Here is a 19,865-nt window from a genome sequence, read left to right on the forward strand (position 1 = left end):
TCGTGAGGTTTCAACTGACATTTGAAGTGAAGTGACATAACTGACAGCAACATCCTGTAGATACGTGGAGCTACAACCATGCCTGTCCCACCCTAACCCTAAACCTAACCCTAACCCTAACCAGCACGCCACCTGAGGCTCCGCCCTGCCACATGCAGCACTGATTCGTACTGATGACTAAGTGATGGTCATCTCCATATGGAACTGGGAAGTGAAGACCAGGTCAGACGCGTCATGCTTTGGGGTTTGGGGGTTATTTTATTTTCCACCATTCCTTAGTCCTGAGGAGAGATATCAAGTGACGCAGAGAGGGAACGCTGACGCCGCTGAGAAAGGCTCACTGCAGGGGAAGAATGGGGGGGGGAGATTCAATCGGCATGAAGATGTGGTCATGCCCTCGGCAGGGAGAAAGATGTGCAGGAACAAAGGCCCTGGCGATTGTGCATTTAAGCACACGACTCATAAACCTTCTGGGTCGGCACACCCTGACCTATACTTCGGTATCGTCAGGACAAGGCTTTTGAAGTTCTGCACCTTGGAGCTATAAGCAAAGGAAAATGATTTTTTTCTGATAACATTTTTAATCGATCATTAGGTACCGTAAAGCCAATGCCCGCTCCGACAAGCCGTACACATGGAACTCAGCCAGAATATCTGCTCTACTGTCTGCCTCAAGCTTCCAAACAGCATCCCGCAGTGTAGAACAGGTCTGGAAGCATTCTTCAAGAAATTTTTATCAAATTAATACCAGAGCAGAAAATCTGACTCAGCAGGTTTCAGGAGAAAAGAAATAACAGAATGTGATCGGGGCTAAGGAAATGGACGCATGTTTCATGGGGGTGAAAGACTCTGCTTCTGCAGAGGGGGGGGTCTTTAGCTTTCACCAAATTGTGCTGTTCATTCCCAGTGGTCCTGGAATCAGGAAATCACCCCCACTAATCCAAACAACTGATAAAACAGCTACGGTGGACCCACGTGGAACCAGGTACATTCCAAAGAAGCATGTCTGTGGACGATGGGAAAACGATGGAGCGAGGTACCTCTGTAATTCCCCCGTAACGCAGAAACCTGACCACCTCATCCAAGGTTCTGCTGACATCACCTTAAATCCATCCTGCAGAAGGAACCGCAACACGAGCCATGGCAGTGTGGAAGGCCCAACGGGAGTCTCCCAATCGAGTGAATGGCACCGTTAGCGTACCAACCAGCTTTATACTGGAGTTAATAAGACAGGCAGAAAATGTCAGCTGATGACCTCAGGTCCCATGTTAGAGTTCAGCCTGGGATGTCGCCTCATGTGGTGCGCTTTGGTGCCCTGTAGAGGGCGTGCTGCTTCATCAATAATCAACTGACAATGGAGAGAAGAAAATAAATAAAATAAAAATATGTCCCACGGTCTATGAAGTGTCTGCAATAACAAAATGCTTTTCCCAGCATCTTAATAAGGTCCCCAGCGGGGGGGGGACCCATAGTAAATATGCATCCACCCATGCTGCCACAAATAACAAGAATGCATTACTCTATTTTTCATGCATCATTTTTATTTCATAGAAGTCGCTGTGTGGCGTGGCCCCACCCCCATGGATATAACTGGCCCCCAGACAGCCACCCTGAACATGTCCTCATGCGAAAAATGCAGAGCTGGCCAGGTGGATTCACACCGACTTTAACGGCAAAGGGAAAAGCCTTGAAAAAAGCCAGATCAGCTACTTAGGTCCGACGACAGAGCTGAACATGAAGTTAAAGAAAAATATAATCCAATGACCAGCAGGACCAAGCTGTTTGACAATGAGCAATTCCTACTGCTACGTATAAAGGTAGACTCATTTAAGTGGGGACACAGGAAGAGAAAAGGAAAAACAGCTTTAACAATACCATAAGCAGTTTTGTTTTAAAAATGTAGTGAGAGTGCCCTGTGATGGGCTGGTGGCCTGTCCTGGGTTGTCCCCTGCCGAACGGCAATAGCTTCCAACATAAGCTCCAACCCCGTGCGATCCTGCATGGAACAAGTGGGTATAGAAAATGGATGGATGGATGGATCTCTGTCATCATGCCAACCCAAGCAGGCAGGTCGGATGCCATTCGGGCCTTGGTTTAACATGAGGCACACAGATCACTACCAGCACACAATGGACAAACGTTAAACACAAGCAACAAAAAACTGGTACAGCCTCACAATACAAATATGCATGTTTGCCCAGCACACGTTCCATTCACTGCCGCGTTGGTGACAGAGCTCGTCAGGCTTCCATGTGACTGACACAAACGTGATTCCCCTGGCTAACGCAACACAGGATCATACCACAGAGGAAACACAAAGCTACACAGCAGCTATAAGGTCACATTCTAGGACCATTTTCTAGAAGATGCCAAACAGGAAGTCCTTCGTTTTGATTATTCAGCGGTAGCTGAATTTAATGGGCGGCAATGGGCAGCTTCAGACTGACGCTCCCCAAAATGACTCCATGGCAGCATAAGGCCTGGCTGGATGCGAACTCCAATGAACGCCAAAGTGAACTTAAGAACGCAGACACACTTTTCACCATTACCGAGCCAGATCCTCCCCAAGAGATGCACCGTTTGCTTCACACGTACCTATAGAAGTCTAACTCTACCCACAGAACTATTTCTACATACAGCACGAAGCACCAAACACTGAGGGTGATGCAGATGGCAAATACAGCAACAGGGAACGCTCAGCCTGCGGTCCGGCCAAACCTCCGCGAGGAGCTGACGCCCCCCCCCCCCCCCGTATAACTTGAGAAATACTTCAGACACACACTGGCAAGTGTCCACGGAATGTGGGTGTAGAAGGCACTTGCCACTTCTGGGTCAAAGGACACAGGGAAAAGCCTTAACTGGTCCAGAGGGTCACCGTTCCCCCACTGGAATGCGAGTGACCCTCAGCCTCGCTAGGATGACTCTAGGATCATTACTGCCAGTTCACACCCGGTACTCAGGGACCCACAGCTCCTGCGTTTACAGAGGCAGCCATTAGGGGGCGGTGCACTGGGCTCGGCAGACCCCACGCCTGGCTCTCATTGTAAATCGATGAAGCGCGCTGATGGGAAACGCAGGCGGCCCCCCCATACACGCCAGCGACGACAGCGCCTGTTAGTAACAGGAGAAGCCCACGCTGGCTTGGCCAACCTCCATCTTTAAACAAGTCGGACACGCAAGCCCCCCGCCCCCCCTCTGCCTCTTCACCCCGGCTGGCTACGTTTCAGCTACAAGCCTTCTCTACAAACCTCATATTGGAACCATTACCCACAATTCCAGGCGCAAATACTCAAGAAGAGTAGAAGGAAATTCAGCTTTATTTTGTAGGAGAATCATTATTTACACGCACGCACAAGCGCACACACACACAAAACACACACACACACACTGTCCCCACAATGCCAAATAGATTTTTAATCACATTGTGGGGACATTTGGTCAACAAAATGTAATATATACATACCCCTGCCCTTTCACACACAATTCTATGGAAGTAAACAATGTGCGATTTCCTAGACAAGACAGAGAACCACCCGACTGGAGCGAGAGAAGGGGCACAGACGTGATACACAGCCATCCCGCTCTCCTGAACTCACTGCCTCGCCCTTGTATTCCGGCTACTGTTTTTGGGGCCTGCTGAACGGTAAGAGCCTGGAGCACATCCACGGTACATGGAGTTAACAGCCCCTGGGAAGGGAGCCGCTCCTCCGGAAGTCTGCAGGCCGGAGGCCCGACGGAGGCCCAGCGCATGGTGAATCACTCAGGGCGCGGGGTGGACGGACAAGTCACACTGTGTGACTCTTACTCAGAGCATGACTGATTGCAGAGAAGCCGTGGCAGATTTCATGGCGTGCCAATGTCTGTTTTGGCTTTTACGTGATGACCAATACTTCATCCCTGCATGAGTAAGTAGCATAGTGAACAATTTTATCCAAGACAGCAATTTGATTACTCTTCCCAAACCCCTGGACAAACAAAAACCTTCTCTTTGGAACTGGCACTTTGCAGAAGGGTTCAGTAGCCAGTGACAGCCAAGGACAAGGCCCGGGCAATTCAGACCCCCTCCTCTGTCAGATACTGAAACCCACCTAAGGATGCCCAACGAAGAAACTGGATTTAAAGAAAAAAGGTGGATAAGGCTGCCTTTTGTAAAGACCACAGCCTTAATCAGGCCCCTCACACGTCACTGGGACGTCACCCAGTGCGTCACCCAGTCACAAATGACAGTCACCCAGTGCATCAGTTAAAAAAAAAAAAACTTGAAAAAATAATCTGATTTTACTTATCTGAATGTACTATCCACAAAAATGATTCGTAAAAAGACAGGAAAAGCCTTAAACATTTTACAAAGGTTGTTTTTTTTAAAAAAAACTTCCTGTAATATTAAGGTAGTACACTGTGTTCTTAACAGTCACAAAACACAGTTGCTGCAGTCAGCATAAAAGTGATGTTATATAACAGAGAACAGTGCAGGCGGAGGGGGGGCTGGGAACCTGACCTGACCCACCCTGCAGTGGGACTGGAAAACCCCTTTATAGAGGCAACATGATTCTTTCAAAAGATTTATTGCTCAGAAAAATTTGAATATCAATTTGACTGCAAGCCCCCCAGAAGCAGAAGTGCGGCTTGTGCCTCTGACCGTGACAGGTGCAGCCCGTACCGTTAGTCCGCTACCGTCTTCAGAGATGAAAATGAAGAGGAGACAAATATATACAAGAACACATTTTTTATTTATTTACCTACCTACAGGACAGGAAGACCAGCCTACAGGCGGTAGCCATGTAAATCCCCGAAGTTTCCGGACGGCACATTTCCAGGTTTCGGAGTCACTATTTCATTGTATTTTTCTTGTGCTGCACACATTTCGCTAGTTTCTTGCCGACTAGTTTCAGCCATTTCAGCTGGCGGCATATATTCACGGAAGTCTGCCCCCAAGAGGCAGATCCCTTATTCTCTGTTCAGGGCCATCAGACGGCTGTCAGACGGCTAACAGTTGCCTACTTAAATCTTAAAAATTTGAACGTGGATTTTTGCTGTTGAGGACGTGAATATTGTTAAAATTCATTAGAATAACCAGTGGCCCAAGGTCACAATGGCGGGATCACAGATATTTTCCGTTCTTCGCTGCTGCTCCTGCACAGGCCCTCATCAGTACACTTAAAATTTGCTCTCATCATTAATACACTCAAAATGACATATACCAAACAGTCTTCTTTGCAGAAAGAGCATTACAGTACATATTTACAGTACATACCCATATTTTAATAGCTGCTTTGGTCTAATATTGGCCCTTTATTATCACCGCTTCTCCAGGGATGATCTTCTCGCCCCAACTGGGTCTCATCTGGCTGCCCCCAGGCCATCAGATGAGGGCAAAAGGTTGAGGCGCCTTATCATTCAACTGTCGTGAGTTTGAACATTTTCACCAACTATTCAAAGAGGTTCAACAACAGGGTCCTTTTGGGAACTCAAAGCTGTGCCAACAGTGGACGTCGGTCTAGTTACCCCCTTCAGACACAGGGCGAGATCAACCAGAGGGAGAACAATTTCATTTCCTCAGCATCTGTCCAGCAGCCGCATGATTCTGAATGCAGGGAATCACACCCAGAACACGCACTGCTGATTAAAGTTCTCCTTTACCAGTTACATAAACCTTCTTCAGAAAACCAAAAAACGTCCAGACCAGACAGAAGCTGATGTTACCTAACAAGTCACTACATCCTGAGGGCAGTGGCAGCCCTTCCAGTGTCTGCGTGGCTCTGGGACACTGGAAACCAGCACCACTAAGGCTCTCAGCCTGAGCGGGAGCCACGGCCCCTCAGCGCCAATCCATACCGAGCAGTTCGCTGCTAAACACACGCAGCAGCTGTGATCCCGATTCTGGATGCCAGACAAAACCATCTCGTCGACTGGAGCGACAAGCAGGCTATGGGGGCAGAGAGGGTGTGAAGACCCCGGCCCGGGATGCAGTCCCTCTGCAGACAAACACATGTGTGTGGGGGGGGGGGGGGGTAAGGCTGAGCCACAGAGGCAAACAGGCGTATTGCATCAGGACGGAAAGGCCAGCTCGGCTGGGAACGCCACGTGCTCTCGGTGTGGAGGAGTACTGCCAGGTCCATCCACACACGGGGCCTCGCCAAAGCCGGGCGGGGCCCTTCCAGCAGCGCCGGAAAGCCCGAAAGCGACACGCTGAAACAATCGGGCCCTGGCTCTTTCATGCTTGCATAACGTTATGGCCGGCGCTGTCTGGGGCACCGAGGGCGGGAGGCAGACACTGCGGGTCCAGCTGGCTTCTGTCCACACCAGCGTCCGCGCTATGGGGTCACCTGGGGGGGTCAGTCACTCCAGCAAGTCTCTTGCTCAGTGGTACTACAAGCACGGTGACTTCAACACCCATATCAGTTATAGCACCCCCTACTGGACCAAACAGTCTACCACTCCCTTATCTATTACAGTGGTTCTCCACATTTTTGTTCCCTCCCAATTAGGAGTATCTGAGGGTCCCCAAGCACTGGTTTGAGAAACAATGTTCAGTGTTCCAGTATAATCAGCATGGAGAACTGATTTAATCTAAAATAACTTCCCTGAATACATCACAGACTGTAGCTAAGGAGAGGAAGACAATAATCCAGTCATTCCATTTCTTTGCCATTAAAAAAGTATTTTACTTCCTAATACTGAACCTGTCCCAACACACCTGTTCCAAAGTTACTTAATGTCAGCAAGCTAGAAAACTGATAAATCATAAGGAATTAAGACTGCTCTGTACTGGCAGCGCTCCCTAGACAAAAAAAGGGGGGGAGTCTCACTACTGAAAACAGAGGGTTACTCATGAGCACAGTAAACACTCACAGCAGCAATGACTGTTACTGCCTGCTTCTACCCCAACAGCACTCAGACGTAACCTGTCAGCTGTCCAGCTTCACTGCAGGATGGAACAAAAAAACCCCCAGGTCCAATAAAAAGCTGGGTGTCCCGGGCTGCAATGCCCCCCCAACCCCCCCCACGGGGGTTCAGAGAAGGCCGGTCCCCTTCCCCATCCACGTGCACCTCCTCATCACCTGATAGAACATCTGCCTAGTTCTGGCATTACATAATCACCGCCTTGGAAAGCAGGGTCCGCTGTCGGTTCAGACTGTTTCTCTAGAACATTTCCAGTAAATGTTCCTCGCTGGCTAGGAAGCCTATCAGTGCGACCGTACGCCTTCAGTGACTACTGTACCGGAGGAATGCGCACAGAGGAATCAAAGGCTTTTAAGAGGACGTCTGCACACAGTCCTGAGGTTTGAAGCACTCACTGATAAGCTCAGCCTGCCTGCACACACAGCAAACAGAGCTTTAACACTGACTAGTGTGATTTCACAGTCCTTTACGGGTTAAACACAGACAGCAAGTACAGTGTTAATACATTACCCTACCTCTTTCCTAGAGGCAGAAGACTTCAAAGGGTTAAACAGCCAGAGTAAAGCTAGATTGCCCCCCCCCCCCCAAAGTTCACCCCATTGAAATCTTTAAAAACACCTGATGGCATGAGAGAACAGCCAACAGTCTGACTGACAGGAAGACTGGGGGGGAGGGAATGAGTGAGGGAGAGAGGGAGGGAGTGAGTGAATGAGGGGAGGGAGAGAAATGGGGGTGGGAGGGCCTGAAGCCAAAAGGGGGGAGCAGTCACGTTTGAGCCCAACTGGGAGGGGGAGGGCACATGTGTAAAAATATTTAAGATGCCACCGGGACAGGTTTCAGCACCAGAAAGGGAACGAAGACTGAGAATAGCACTGGTCAGAGCACCACTGCATCCACAGCAAGACTCCCTAAAGACAGCGCACCCTCAGCCGGCCTGCACACCGCCATCGACAGGCACCGCGCTCCCACCAGAGAGACTGCTTGCGACTCGTACCCGGCCGCAGAGAAAAATTCAAAGCCACCCGATCCCGAATCCGAAAACGTCTCCACGCTCCTAAACGATGATGCGGCAGACGGCCGTGCTGAACATGCTGACCCTGGGCGTGACACTGGTGCTGCTGGGACAGAGCACCGGCGCCCAGAGGGATCCACGCAGGAGGGCGGCCCCCACATCCAAGGCTGCCTGCTGTGAGGACATGCGGGCACTGAAGGTACAGCTCGCCAACGTCAGCAGCCTGCTGGAGGAACTGTGGCGGAAGCAGGAGACGGAGGCGCGTGGCCTGACCCGGCAGATGCTGGAGCTGGAACGCCGCAGCCAGAATCAGGAGGCTCGCGTCACCGAGGCCGAGGGCAAGTACTCAGAGATCAACAACCGCGTGGAGATCATGCAGCTGCAGACAGCACAGGCCGTCACGCACACCAGTGCAGGTAAGGGGGCCGCTGGGCGCAGCTCAGGACCGCGATGGCGTCAGGCAGCATGCGCTAAGCAGCAGGGCTCAGGACCGCGATGGCGTCAGGCAGCATGCGCTAAGCAGCAGGGCTCAGGACCGCGATGGCGTCAGGCAGCATGCGCTAAGCAGCAGGGCTCAGGACCGCGATGGCGTCAGGCAGCATGCGCTAAGCAGCAGGGCTCAGGACCGCGATGGCGTCAGGCAGCATGCGCTAAGCAGCAGTGCTCAGGACCGCGATGGCGTCAGGGCTCAGGACCGCGATGGCGTCAGGTAGCATGCGCTAAGCAGCAGGGCTCAGGACCGCGATGGCGTCAGGGCTCAGGACCGCGATGGCGTCAGGGCTCAGGACCGCGATGGCGTCAGGGCTCAGGACCGCGATGGCGTCAGGTAGCATGCGCTAAGCAGCAGGGCTCAGGACCGCGATGGCGTCAGGGCTCAGGACCGCGATGGCGTAAGGGCTCAGGACCGCGATGGCGTAAGGGCTCAGGACCGCGATGGCGTCAGGGCTCAGGACCGCAATGGCGTCAGGGCTCAGGACCGCAATGGCGTCAGGGCTCAGGACCGCGATGGCGTCAGGCAGCATGCGCTAAGCAGCAGGGCTCAGGACCGCGATGGCGTCAGGCAGTGTGTGCCAAGCGGCAGGGTTCTGTCCATTGTCTTTTTTTTCCTCAGTATCTCCTGACTACTGTGTCTACTTACACTATGTGCAAAAAAATTCAATTATATGTATATTCTGTGGAGTCATCTCCACATTCGCCATCTCGTCTTTCTGTATACTTGTATATGGAGAGATGACAATAAAGTTCACTTTGACATCAGGCAACTTGCATTAAGCAGCAGGGCTCAGCAGCATTTAGTGATGCCTTAAAAAAAAATCTCAGGAATCAGCTCATACCTTTTAGGCATTACTATAGCTCACTGGCACAGCGAGCGGGAGTTCGGGGTTAAACCCCGCAGTTTCAGGCTCTTTGTTCGGAGTGAGATTCCCTGGTGCCAAGCAACTTTGGGTCACTATAGATCACCACCGAGGTGCAGTATTCCAGCAAGAAGTGACAGAGTGACAGAGGAGTGTCTGGAGACGGGGACGGTGATGGTGGCATTCGCCAGACCATCGGGGGTTTTCCCATCGCATGAGGAAAGACGTATTACAGCACCTGGCTCGTTGAAAATCAGGCTGAGAATTACAGTCAACCAGGGCATGTAATATTTTACCACCTTCAGTAAAGCCGCAGAAATTCTCTAGTGAAACACAGTGAGTCAGCGGATGATATTTCTTTAATTACACATATGTGCAGACCACATGGGGGGGGGCTGATCTGTTTGCTGAGAGCAAATAACCACTCGTGATAACGTGAACGAATTGTGTGAACTGGGGGGCGGGGTGAGTGGTTTCTTTAAACTAATAAAAACAGAACCATGCTTCAAGGGAAGGTCTAGGCGAGATGAAACCGCAAGGAGCTCTAAAGGCCCTGCCCCCCCCCAGGACAGCTGGTCCAAGCACAGATGACCTCACCTCACTCCCCCATGTGGCAGCCGCAGCCGCATAAGGTCCGGGGATCGCTACGGCAATAGAAAGAATTACGATCCGACACTCCAAAGGCAACCTCGAAAAACTCATAATTAATCAAATACACACAAGCTGTTTCTAAACGACGTCATGCTGGTAATACTGCAGCATTGTGAAACAATGGCAAGGTTTTCCACAGATGAGCTCAATTATGGAAATTAAAAAAGGGGAAAAAGAATAAAATTCCTCCTTAAAAAAAAAAACACACTCTTACACAGCACTTGACCAACATCTTTTAACATATCCAGTCCATGACAAGATTTGCGTTACTGACTGAAATGAAAAATTCAGGAAGCTTAAAGAAAGCGGAGCATTCTGGGACAGATGGATTTGCAGTGAAAAGACACGACAGAATCATTGGGAGATATACTAGACCAGGGGTGTCAAACTCCAGTCCTGGGGGGTCGGAACACTGCACATTTTTGGGTTTCCCCTCATTTAATACACCTGATTCACCTCCTTGTGCTAATTACCACACAGCTCTTGAGCTGAATTATTTGTGGTGGAACAGGGAAAGAACTAAGCAACACAGGGCTCCGGCCTCCCAGGACTGGAGTTTGACACCCCTGTACAAAACGGTAATCAAGTAGATTGCCTTTCAGATGACACCCAAGATTTGAGGCCAAGCCAGAGGCACTGAGCACCTATAATCCCCAGGGTGCAGGAGAGGCTGTGCATTAAGGCCCCCGGAACACGCTGACTAGGGGGGCTTTAACAGTTACGCCCTGGGGCCTGTTGTGACATCTGTCTTCTGAGAGGGGGTGCTAAGCCTGTTTCAGAGCTCCCTTCTCTCTGTAAGATAAGCCCCGCCCCCTTTGTGATGTCACCTGCCACTGCCCACAGAGGAGCCCTGGCATGGCCATGACTGACACGCGACTCTTCTTCCAGAGGCCATCTACGACTGTGCCTCGCTGTACACCAGGAACTACAAGATCTCGGGCCAGTACAAGCTGCCGGCTGACGAATTCATGGGCACACCGGAGCTGGAGGTAAGACCCGGTCCAATCAGTACCACGAGCAGGCCTCCTCGGGGCTCAAGGAGGCTATGATCAGAAGCCCAAAATTTTAAAAACAAACCCCGTTGTCATTCCCAATATCTAATAAATACTTTAAGCAAACGCACAAACTGCAAACAGTATCGTATTACTGTATCCTTGCAATACCAAGAAGTTTTCCATTAATGTGAGCCGTGGCCACCCCCCCCCCCCCATGACCTGCTGCATGTTTCAGGTTTACTGCGACATGGAGACCAATGGCGGAGGCTGGACTGTTATCCAGAGGCGCAAGGTGGGCCTGACATCCTTCGACCGCGACTGGAAGCAGTACAAGCGCGGCTTCGGCGCCATCCGCGGCGACTTCTGGCTGGGCAACGACAACATCTTCCGGCTGACCCGCCAGCCCACCGTGCTGCACATTGAGATGGAGGTGGCCAACCCTTCCCTTCCCTTCATCCCAGCTAGGATCACCTTTGCAATAACCAAAAGCAGTGAGTGACCCTGTCTGTGTGTGCAGGACTGGGAGGGTGAGGTCCGGTACGCTCAATACCAGCACTTCACCCTCAGCAACGAGCTGAACAGCTACAGGCTGCACATCGCCGGCTACAGCGGCAACGCTGGACAGGACTCTCTGCGGTACCACAACAACACCAACTTCAGTGCCAAAGACAAGGACAACGACAAGTGTGTGGACAACTGTGCCCAGCTGCGCAAAGGTAAGATGGTGAGGGATTGGGTCATCACCCCCTCATGACCTCACTGCCGCCCTTAAGATAATGCACCTCTGCATCCTCGGGGCGATTAACAGCCATCCATTAATGACCAGAACCATTGTCGGCCTATGGGTAGCTATGGGAACCACATCAGGACCACATATCGGTTCTCTCCTTACCAGGGGGCTACTGGTACAACTGCTGCACGGATTCCAACCTGAACGGCGTGTACTATCGCTACGGGGAGCACAGAACAGGCACGGATGGCATCACCTGGTATGGCTGGCATGGACCCAACTACTCACTGAAGAGGGTCGAGATGAAGATCAGGCCCCAGAACTTCCGGCCATAGACTAAACCATGAAACATCTGTAACACGCTCTGGCAAAATTTACAGCAAATCTAGACAGGAAGGGAGAAAATAAATGAATAAATCACACACAACTCTTTCAGGAGGGTAGATTTCCATGTTTTCATATTTTTCTGTAATGTGGTTTTGTAAATTGTAGTTTATTATGTATTTATCTTTTGCAAAAAGTTTGTCTTCGGCAGTCAAATGACACGGACTGAAAACCATGCAGATGTGCTTCATGTCAGCAGGCCCAGATGTTTGTGGCCTTCGGCCGGGGGGGGAGCGGGGGAGACATCTCACAGCAGGGCCAGATTTACAAACGGGGCACTTCAACGCGGCATCACTGGCAATCCACAGTTTGAGACAACTGGCATTATTTATCAATTCCAGGCATGAGCGCAGCCAGATTTACAGGGCAGAGCTCAGCCAGCAAACAGCCAATGTAAACATCCTGACAAATTTAGCTAGAACCATATCAGACAGCCAGTGATGATGACCATAAGAGAAAACAGCCAGTGTGCACTGCAGTTTGGATATTTTTTTCCTAAATGAAAGTGTAATTTGTAAAATGTGTACAGCTTTAACGTATTATTCTGTTTGAATAAAAACTTTTGTATTTTTAACGACGTGTCTGTTTCTTATAAGCATCAAGCTGTGCTATCGAGGTCTGGTCTGAATCCTAACAGAGCAGCAAGCATTTCAGTGAGTTTAGGAACCAGATTGGAACAAAAGCTTCGGCAACACTCACTGCCCCCCACCCCCAGTTCTAGCAAATAAAGAGCAGGGCCTCACGCCTGACCCTTGACCCAGCTGTCTCTATGCAGCACTGTGTGAACGGCAACCCCCCCGCTTCACACGACAGAGGGCGGTACCGTCAGCCAGGGGGGCCCGGAAACAGGGGGGCCCAGAGAGCGTCCCCAAGCTCAGGGCTGTGGTGGGGACACGCCCCTCTTTTGTCGGCGGTCCGTGGGACGTTTCAGATACACCTGAAGGGCATTCAATTGAATCACAGCTGGACCCAACAAAAATGCAAAAACATCCACCAAATAACAAGCATCCAACATTAATTAAACGTTAAAGTGGGCTTGTTCCTGCGCCATGAGGGGAGAACATGAAACGAGCACTAATTCACTCATTTTGGCTCATTCACACCCCGTGCGAAGGAAAGAACAGACTCTGAGCTGAGCTCAGCCCATGAACCAGATCCCATACAAGGGCAGAGAACCAGAGACGTGCGAAGGGCTTTCAGGGTGAGAAAAGAGGGGAATGTCGTCGGTGGCGAGGACAGGCCGGGCCGACGTAGCGGGCCTGTCCTAACGTGACTTCATCGTGGCCCCGCTGGGCAGCCACCAGCGTGTCTCCCATGGCACCCAGCTAAAAAGGGCAGCCGATTAGAGATTCAGTCCGGATTTACCGTGTGATGCCCAAGCGACCGTGCTAATTACAGCCAGGATGCAAGAGCTGCTGTGGTCACTTTAAAACGAGCTTCAAAGCAGCAACTAACCAACAGGCCATAAAGGGCTGTTCCCCAACGTCTTAACGGGCCGTTCCGGGTCAGGTCTGGCAGAAACACCATGTGCCAAGCCCGCTGAGATCAAGCCCGTCAGCCGCATCTGAAGGAGCCGTTTTACAGCATGATATTACGTTTCAGACAGACGGTTCTGAAACGGGGCCCAAATGCCTGGAAAGCTGAGCAGAGAGGCAGAGCTCAAAAGAAAGGCACAAATGTGAACCATGAGGCGTCACGGGTGGCCGGTCTCTCAGTGCCTAAGAGCTGGGCCTGCGGCGTGACGCTCCGGAGCGGCGTGGTTCAGCCGCTTCACCCCGATACCTGCTTACTCCTCACACGAGCAACACAAACAAAACAGCTGGAATTCTGTCTGAATGATAAGGCCTAAAAACACCCAAGGGAGCTACACAGGTGGCTCGGGACCCAGAATCACCCTGCTGGGCCAGCAGGCGGCACCCTGAGGTGGCATGGAGCTTTCGGTTAGCGCTGGAAGGCTACATAAATGAAGCCATCACTGTGGATTTTATATTAGCTTTTAAAGAATTAGGCCCTTTAATTAGTCTGTTTAAAAAGACGCCCAGCGGCCCCCCTGATGAGCTCACTGCAGCCCGCCTCCCTCCTAATCCCTTTTACTGTAGACTAAATTAGCCTGGGTGTCTTTTAGAGTCGTGTCTAATCGCTTCCAAAGCGAGCCCATCACTTGCCACAGACCCATCCTAGACATCACAAACCAGCTACGATCCTACGTCCCGCAACCTGCGTTCTGCACCCTTGACAGGAATAAAAATGTTGCCTTAAAGCTACACCATCTTTCAGTGCTGGGGGTGTAGTCAGGGGTCTCCAGCCCACATTAGAGAAGGTAAGTGAAGCAGACAGACACAGATGTGTAACCCTGGAGCACGGCCCCACCAACATGGCCGTCTCCGTACAGATGTGTAACCCTGGAGCACGGCCCCACCAACATGGCCATCTCCATACAGATGTGTAAACCTGGAGTACGGCCCCACTAACATGGCCATCTCCGTACTCCTGTTTCGCTAAAACAGCGTTTTCCAATCCGCTCCCCAGGGACCTACGGATGGTCCATGTTTTTGCTCCCTCCCAGCTCCTGGGGGGGGGGGAAGCAAAATCATGGACCGTTTGTGGGTCCTGGAGGAGCGGATTGTGAAACACACGATTAAAGAATTCTGTGGGGATTATTGTCATAATACAGCTCCCTCTGCAATACAGGAAGAGCTGTGCAGCCCGAATGCCCTCTCATATGACATCCCGTGTGAGAAACGGCTGCAGGCGGCCTGTCTGCTCTGGGATGCGGCCCATCCACACGCTTTCCTGGATTTTTAGTGGCTTTAAGGTCAGTTAACCATCAGCTTGAACCCAGCTCCATGTGGCAGCTAAGGAGTGGAAGGAAAGGGATGAAGTTTGATGGACCCACTGATACCTACCAGGTAATTGTCCACAAAGACTCTCAAACACTATTGATGTTTACTCCCAAGCGCTACTGATATACTCAAATATATCACAGTACCTACAACTGATCGATGAGCATTTTCTAATTTCTGTGGTCTGAAAAAGTTCCATAACCAGGTCTAATGACCCAAGCAGCTGTAATGAAACAAGATGGTCAACTGTACAGTTTTAATCTGGCATAATTCATGGCTGGTGTGGATGAACCATACAGGCTGGACAGCGCGACGCCCCATAAGCTCACGCCGCTCCAGTTCTCTAATGTCTTTAAACTAATCAATCTCTAATCTCACTTTTAATTTGGCACTCACCGATAAGCCTATGTTAGGTTTTCCTTATGTTAGGTGCATTTTGGGGGGGCATAGTGCTGGCACCTCACGGGCCAGGGTTCGAGTTCCTGCCCCGGTGCTACACGAGTTCTCGCCATGCCGCTGTGGGATTTCCTGTGGGCCCTCTGGTCTCCCCCCCCCCCAGAATCCAAAAACATGCCAAGTTGCCAAATTTGCTGTGGTGTGAATGGTGTGTGAGCCCTGCGAGGGATCGGTGCCCCACCCTTGGTTACTCTCTGCCTGTACCGGGATAGGCTCCGGACCGTACACAGGTGAAAATGGATGGAGACACACATTTCTGAATTTGTGTGAGCCAGCAATCAGCTGGGTTTCCGTCTGATGCCACATGTACAGCACAATTAAATCCATATCCAGCACAAGATGGAGCTGCAGGGCTCAGTGTGACGAAGACTGTTCTATAACGAGGGGGAAGGAAACACTAACGGTAACGAGGAAGCAGAAACACTGCGCCAAGCGGCCATGCTCTGCAGCGAGCTTGGGAAACCAGAGAATGCAATGTTGGCTGCTTTTTGGGGGAAGGTGCTGTAGAGGTTTAAAGCCCCAAGTGACTTATAAACAGCAGGTATTCTAATGCAGTGGCTGCTTTTTTATATTCAGACATCGTGTGACCAAGTTTGAGGAGCCTGAGAAGTGGGTCTCAGTGCCGTTATGCAGTTGTATCAGCATGATGCTCAGCGGGTGCAAAAGCGACAGGCATTTGCCGATGAGTCTGGTGACCATGTAAGACTGAATGGCAGGCAGCGGCTCCAAGGTGAGACGTTAATGTTGTCAATGCCCGGCTCCTCTCCAGCCTTAGAGAGATGCATAGGGGGATATGCGGGTTATATGGCTGTTCTTTGAAGGGGGCCTTCCAGGTGCTGTTCCTCAGCGACACTTAATCCCTTCAATTGGGCCCTGATTAATGCAGGATACCACAGACCCTATAACACCTTAATATGTGTATGCTGTGCACCGATGACTCACGACACCATTACAAAAATAGCTCATTTTGAACAAAGACCACAAAAACGGAATCATTTCCCTTGATTTTTCAATGATCCTGCAGTAACGGGATGTATGACACATTCGTTTTTCAGCCATGACATAAATATTTCCTTAAGGGGGCTATTTATTTTAATGTAAGACACTATTTATTAAAAAAAATAAAAATAAATGAATAAAATGGCCAGCTGTCTGACTGGTGGTTCAGGCAGAAGTTCACCACGAGCTTTTTAGCGCCATGGTCAGACAGACCAGTCCCAGCCGGTACAGGGCGGGCTGTTGTAGGAAGTCCTGGAGAAGCGGGGCAGGGTGGGGTCACAGCGCCCCAGGCCGGCTCTGGTTAAACCCCACGGCAAAGTGAAGACAGGCTCCCCGACCCCCAGGACAAGGTAGCCAGGTGCAAAGAGCATGCGAGCAGCTGAGGTTGCTTGCAATTAGCGGCCTGGAGAATAGGGCCAGCCACAGCGAGGAGAGCCCGACCATGCGAGCCGAGAGGGCAGGTGGGTGAGGGTGGAGGGAAGGGCTCTGTGCCCACACACAAAGTCAGCCACCTCACAGGCTACGCCCAATTCAGGATGTGCGGCAACAGTTGGTTATCAAATTCTAAGCAGTGAGAATCATAAGCATCAAAGCTCGGGTGTCCATCAGAACGTGCTCTGATAAACGCTCACACATACTTTACTAACAGATGCCACTGAAATTCAATTCGTTTAATGGGGCGGCACGATATATCATGTCAGCACTGCCGCCGGCAATCACACCACAGTAAGGGAAAACTTCTCCATGACGTTAAGTGTTTGTCTAACACCCTGAGTGACAGTCAACACGTCAGCTTGAGAATCTAGCAGAAGCAGCAGATGGGTCACCGCTGGGCTGGCATCAGCCGGTGCCGTACGTACTCAGAAATAGCAAATATGTCCACTTCATTTCATTTACGGTGCTGGAAGACACTGACGTGCAGAGGGAATTACCATCATCACTGAGTATTACGGTCCATTCTGGGAAATATGTACAAAGCAGTTTCAGAGAGGAGAGTTCATGACACGGCACAGCCCAAGCAGGAAGACCGCTGCTCTAGCCAGACTCAAAATGGCAGGCTGCTTAGGATAAAACCTGTTTTTAAATGACTGAGTTCAGAATTTTATCACTATTATCCTGATGACCGTCAACAGCCTCACTGGAGCTGAAGGATTGCAGGACTCGCTGGAGGGTGATGAACAGGAAGTCAGCGAGCAGGAAACGTGGCTCTGCACGGCTATGCGATCTTCAGAGCAAACTGGCAGCCTAAATATCCCATTAAACTCGTCCTCACGCAAAGAGTCTGCTTTCGGGCACTGTTTACAGCCTCCTCCATCCCCATTCCAGGAAGTGACACCGGCCCGATCCGTCCTTGCAAGCTATCACATGTCGAGCGGCTGTCTTCCAGAGCCTCCAAGTGACATTCCTTCTCCATACCCATTGAGAAACCGGTTAAAACAGAGGCCCAGCACCAAGAGCGAGTCTGCTATGAGAAGGGGGACCTCAGCAGATTAACTCACTCTTTGCCTCGAGCAACCACAGAGCATTCCGACGCAAGACGCGCCACCTTTGGACCATAAAGCCCAGAGGAAAACCCTTTAGGCCCACAAACAAACTTCAGATGGGCAGTCTGCACCCTGACATACCAGTCTTCTCACCAATCTTCCAACATCACCACACCACCTTCTCCCCGACCATATGAGCACGACCAGGGCCTTCCTCCTCGTACCGGGAGACAGGAGCACAGGCAAAGCCAAGCGGATGCTGGGATGGGGCCCCTACCTGATGAGGGACTCCAGAATGAGGGGCGAGGGGCCCTTCTGGAACTCCAGCTCCTTGTAGTGCAAGGCCTTGGCATAGGCGCGGCACTTGGCGGCACGCTCACCCAGCAGCACGATGCCGTTGTCGTCTCTCAGGGGGAGGGGACCCTACAGACGGGTAAAAGCGGAGGTGTCACCACAGCACCCGATATACATGGCGGGAGACAGGACTGTACCCTGCAGGGTGGAAAACCACCTCCTCAGCACAGAGAACACGAGAAGACCATGCTAAATGAAAACGAGTGCTGAACCCGTGACCTACAATTACAGCATAGCAGTGCTAAAAAGCCCTGTTCTGGTGGCCCGATCCAGCTGGTCATAAACTTTAAGAGTCTGGCTGAATTATTGCTCATTAACTGGCGACCATCACCACAAGCATGTGATTTTGGGTCATATGGACCAGTAGCTAGGAAAGGGCCTCCCTACCTTAGCCTAACACCCTTCAAACGGAAAACACCCTCTTCCCTGCTATGCCCACAGCAGTGACCTTCTCACTAGGTCTCATTAACCAAACTACTCTGGAAGGAAGGAAAGACCCAGAAGCCTCAACAGACACAAATAAAACTGTAAATAATGGCTGGGAAGTGACATCATTGCCGCTCCATGTTCCATTACGTCTCCGCAGAAAGCGACTGACAGGGCAGAGTGTGAGGATTCGGGGAAAAGATACAGAGGCGTGAGAAACGGAGCCCGGGTGCAGCAAGTGTGAACGTGTGTACGTGTAAGAGTGGCCACACCTTGTCACTGTGCTCCATAAACTCGGCCAGGTTGAGCAGGGTCTGCGTGACCTCGGCGATGTCCTGCGAGGTGAGAGCCAGCTCGATGCTGCGGATCAGCTCATCCTGCTGGTCCTCGCTCAGCTCCGACCAGCAGGACAGGAAGGCGGCATTGAACAAGTCCCTGGGAGGAGGAGGAAGGGGGTTCAGGAGATGTGACCATCATGTGTGCTGCCTGCTGGCTATTGGGCCACACTGCTTGGGAGTGGGGGGGCCCCGAGGGAGGAGCACCTGGCCAGCGGGATATAGGTCTGCGCCAGGGACCAACAGGAGCGCAGGGCTGGGGAGGACGACTCCTTCAGCAGCACCACGCTCAGCCGCCGCAGCCACTCCAGCCAGTCGTCCTTGGATACCTTCCGGGCTGCGCCCCAGGCCTGCCAGCGCCATGACGACCGCCCCCGCCCCAAAGAGGACAGCAGGGAAGAGGGGAGGGGAGACAGACAGCCAAGAATGAGGGCGACCTCATAACAAACCAGACGAACAAAACGCAGCAAACTATTTACTATCGTGCTGGGAATCCTGAGGTCAGTCATGCTAATTATATACATTATCATCACTTAAAAAGGCAACAATGTTCCACTGTATTATTGACCACAACAAGAAAATTATACATCTAACACACACCTTAATGGGAAGTGCAGGTCAAGAATTAATACTAAGAGCTACAGCAGCCTGGCAGGACTGCCTGCCTTATTGATGGGTTTCCTTTGGTTTTCTAAACAGCGGCACGCTCAGATTTTATGCGAATGCCTCTGAGAGCGGAGCCAGCATCAGACTCCGGCTGAAGTGAGGAGTAAGACCTCTCCCCGAAAGCAGGAAGCCCGAGAAAGGAGAACAGAGGCCTGGGAAAATGGAACGATGCTCCTGCTAAAACGTAAAGCGGAGCCGAGCTGGGAAGGAAAAATCGAGTCCCCAGCAGCCATGAGATCAGGTTCAGAGCTGGACACCGTAGGCGCAGGCCA

The 19,865-nt window shown here is 51.3% G+C and overlaps 2 protein-coding genes across 2 annotated transcripts in view; one reads left to right on the forward strand and one right to left on the reverse strand.

The window, feature by feature from the left end:
- Positions 1-19,865, reverse strand: part of mtor (mechanistic target of rapamycin kinase) — a 72,824-nt gene that overhangs the window by 29,377 nt on the left and 23,582 nt on the right. Inside the window, exons 26-28 of the mRNA XM_072713367.1 lie at positions 19,135-19,277; positions 18,865-19,027; positions 18,090-18,235 (exon numbers count right to left, since the gene is read on the reverse strand). Of these exons, the coding sequence (XP_072569468.1) occupies positions 18,090-18,235; positions 18,865-19,027; positions 19,135-19,277 (452 nt within the window). The remainder of the gene's footprint in view (positions 1-18,089; positions 18,236-18,864; positions 19,028-19,134; positions 19,278-19,865) is intronic.
- Positions 7,719-12,604, forward strand: angptl7 (angiopoietin-like 7). The gene is made up of 5 exons (XM_023793435.2): positions 7,719-8,331; positions 10,810-10,910; positions 11,152-11,346; positions 11,434-11,632; positions 11,812-12,604. The coding sequence occupies exons 1-5, from the start codon at positions 7,965-7,967 to the stop codon at positions 11,979-11,981; spliced, it is 1,032 nt and encodes a 343-aa protein (XP_023649203.1). The 5' UTR covers positions 7,719-7,964; the 3' UTR covers positions 11,982-12,604.

Source organism: Paramormyrops kingsleyae, chromosome 6 (genome assembly GCF_048594095.1).
Source record: "Paramormyrops kingsleyae isolate MSU_618 chromosome 6, PKINGS_0.4, whole genome shotgun sequence".
NCBI lineage: Eukaryota > Metazoa > Chordata > Actinopteri > Osteoglossiformes > Mormyridae > Paramormyrops > Paramormyrops kingsleyae.

What these genes read in the sequence shown, in the direction of transcription:
- angptl7 (XM_023793435.2), top strand. Translation starts at nt 7,965, where the DNA reads ATGATGCGGCAGACGGCCGTGCTGAACATGCTGACCCTGGGCGTGACA. An exon ending in CGTCACGCACACCAGTGCAG is followed by an intron (nt 8,332 to 10,809) that starts GTAAGGGGGCCG and finishes CTCTTCTTCCAG; the next exon opens with AGGCCATCTACGACTGTGCC. An exon ending in TGCTGCACATTGAGATGGAG is followed by an intron (nt 11,347 to 11,433) that starts GTGGCCAACCCT and finishes CTGTGTGTGCAG; the next exon opens with GACTGGGAGGGTGAGGTCCG.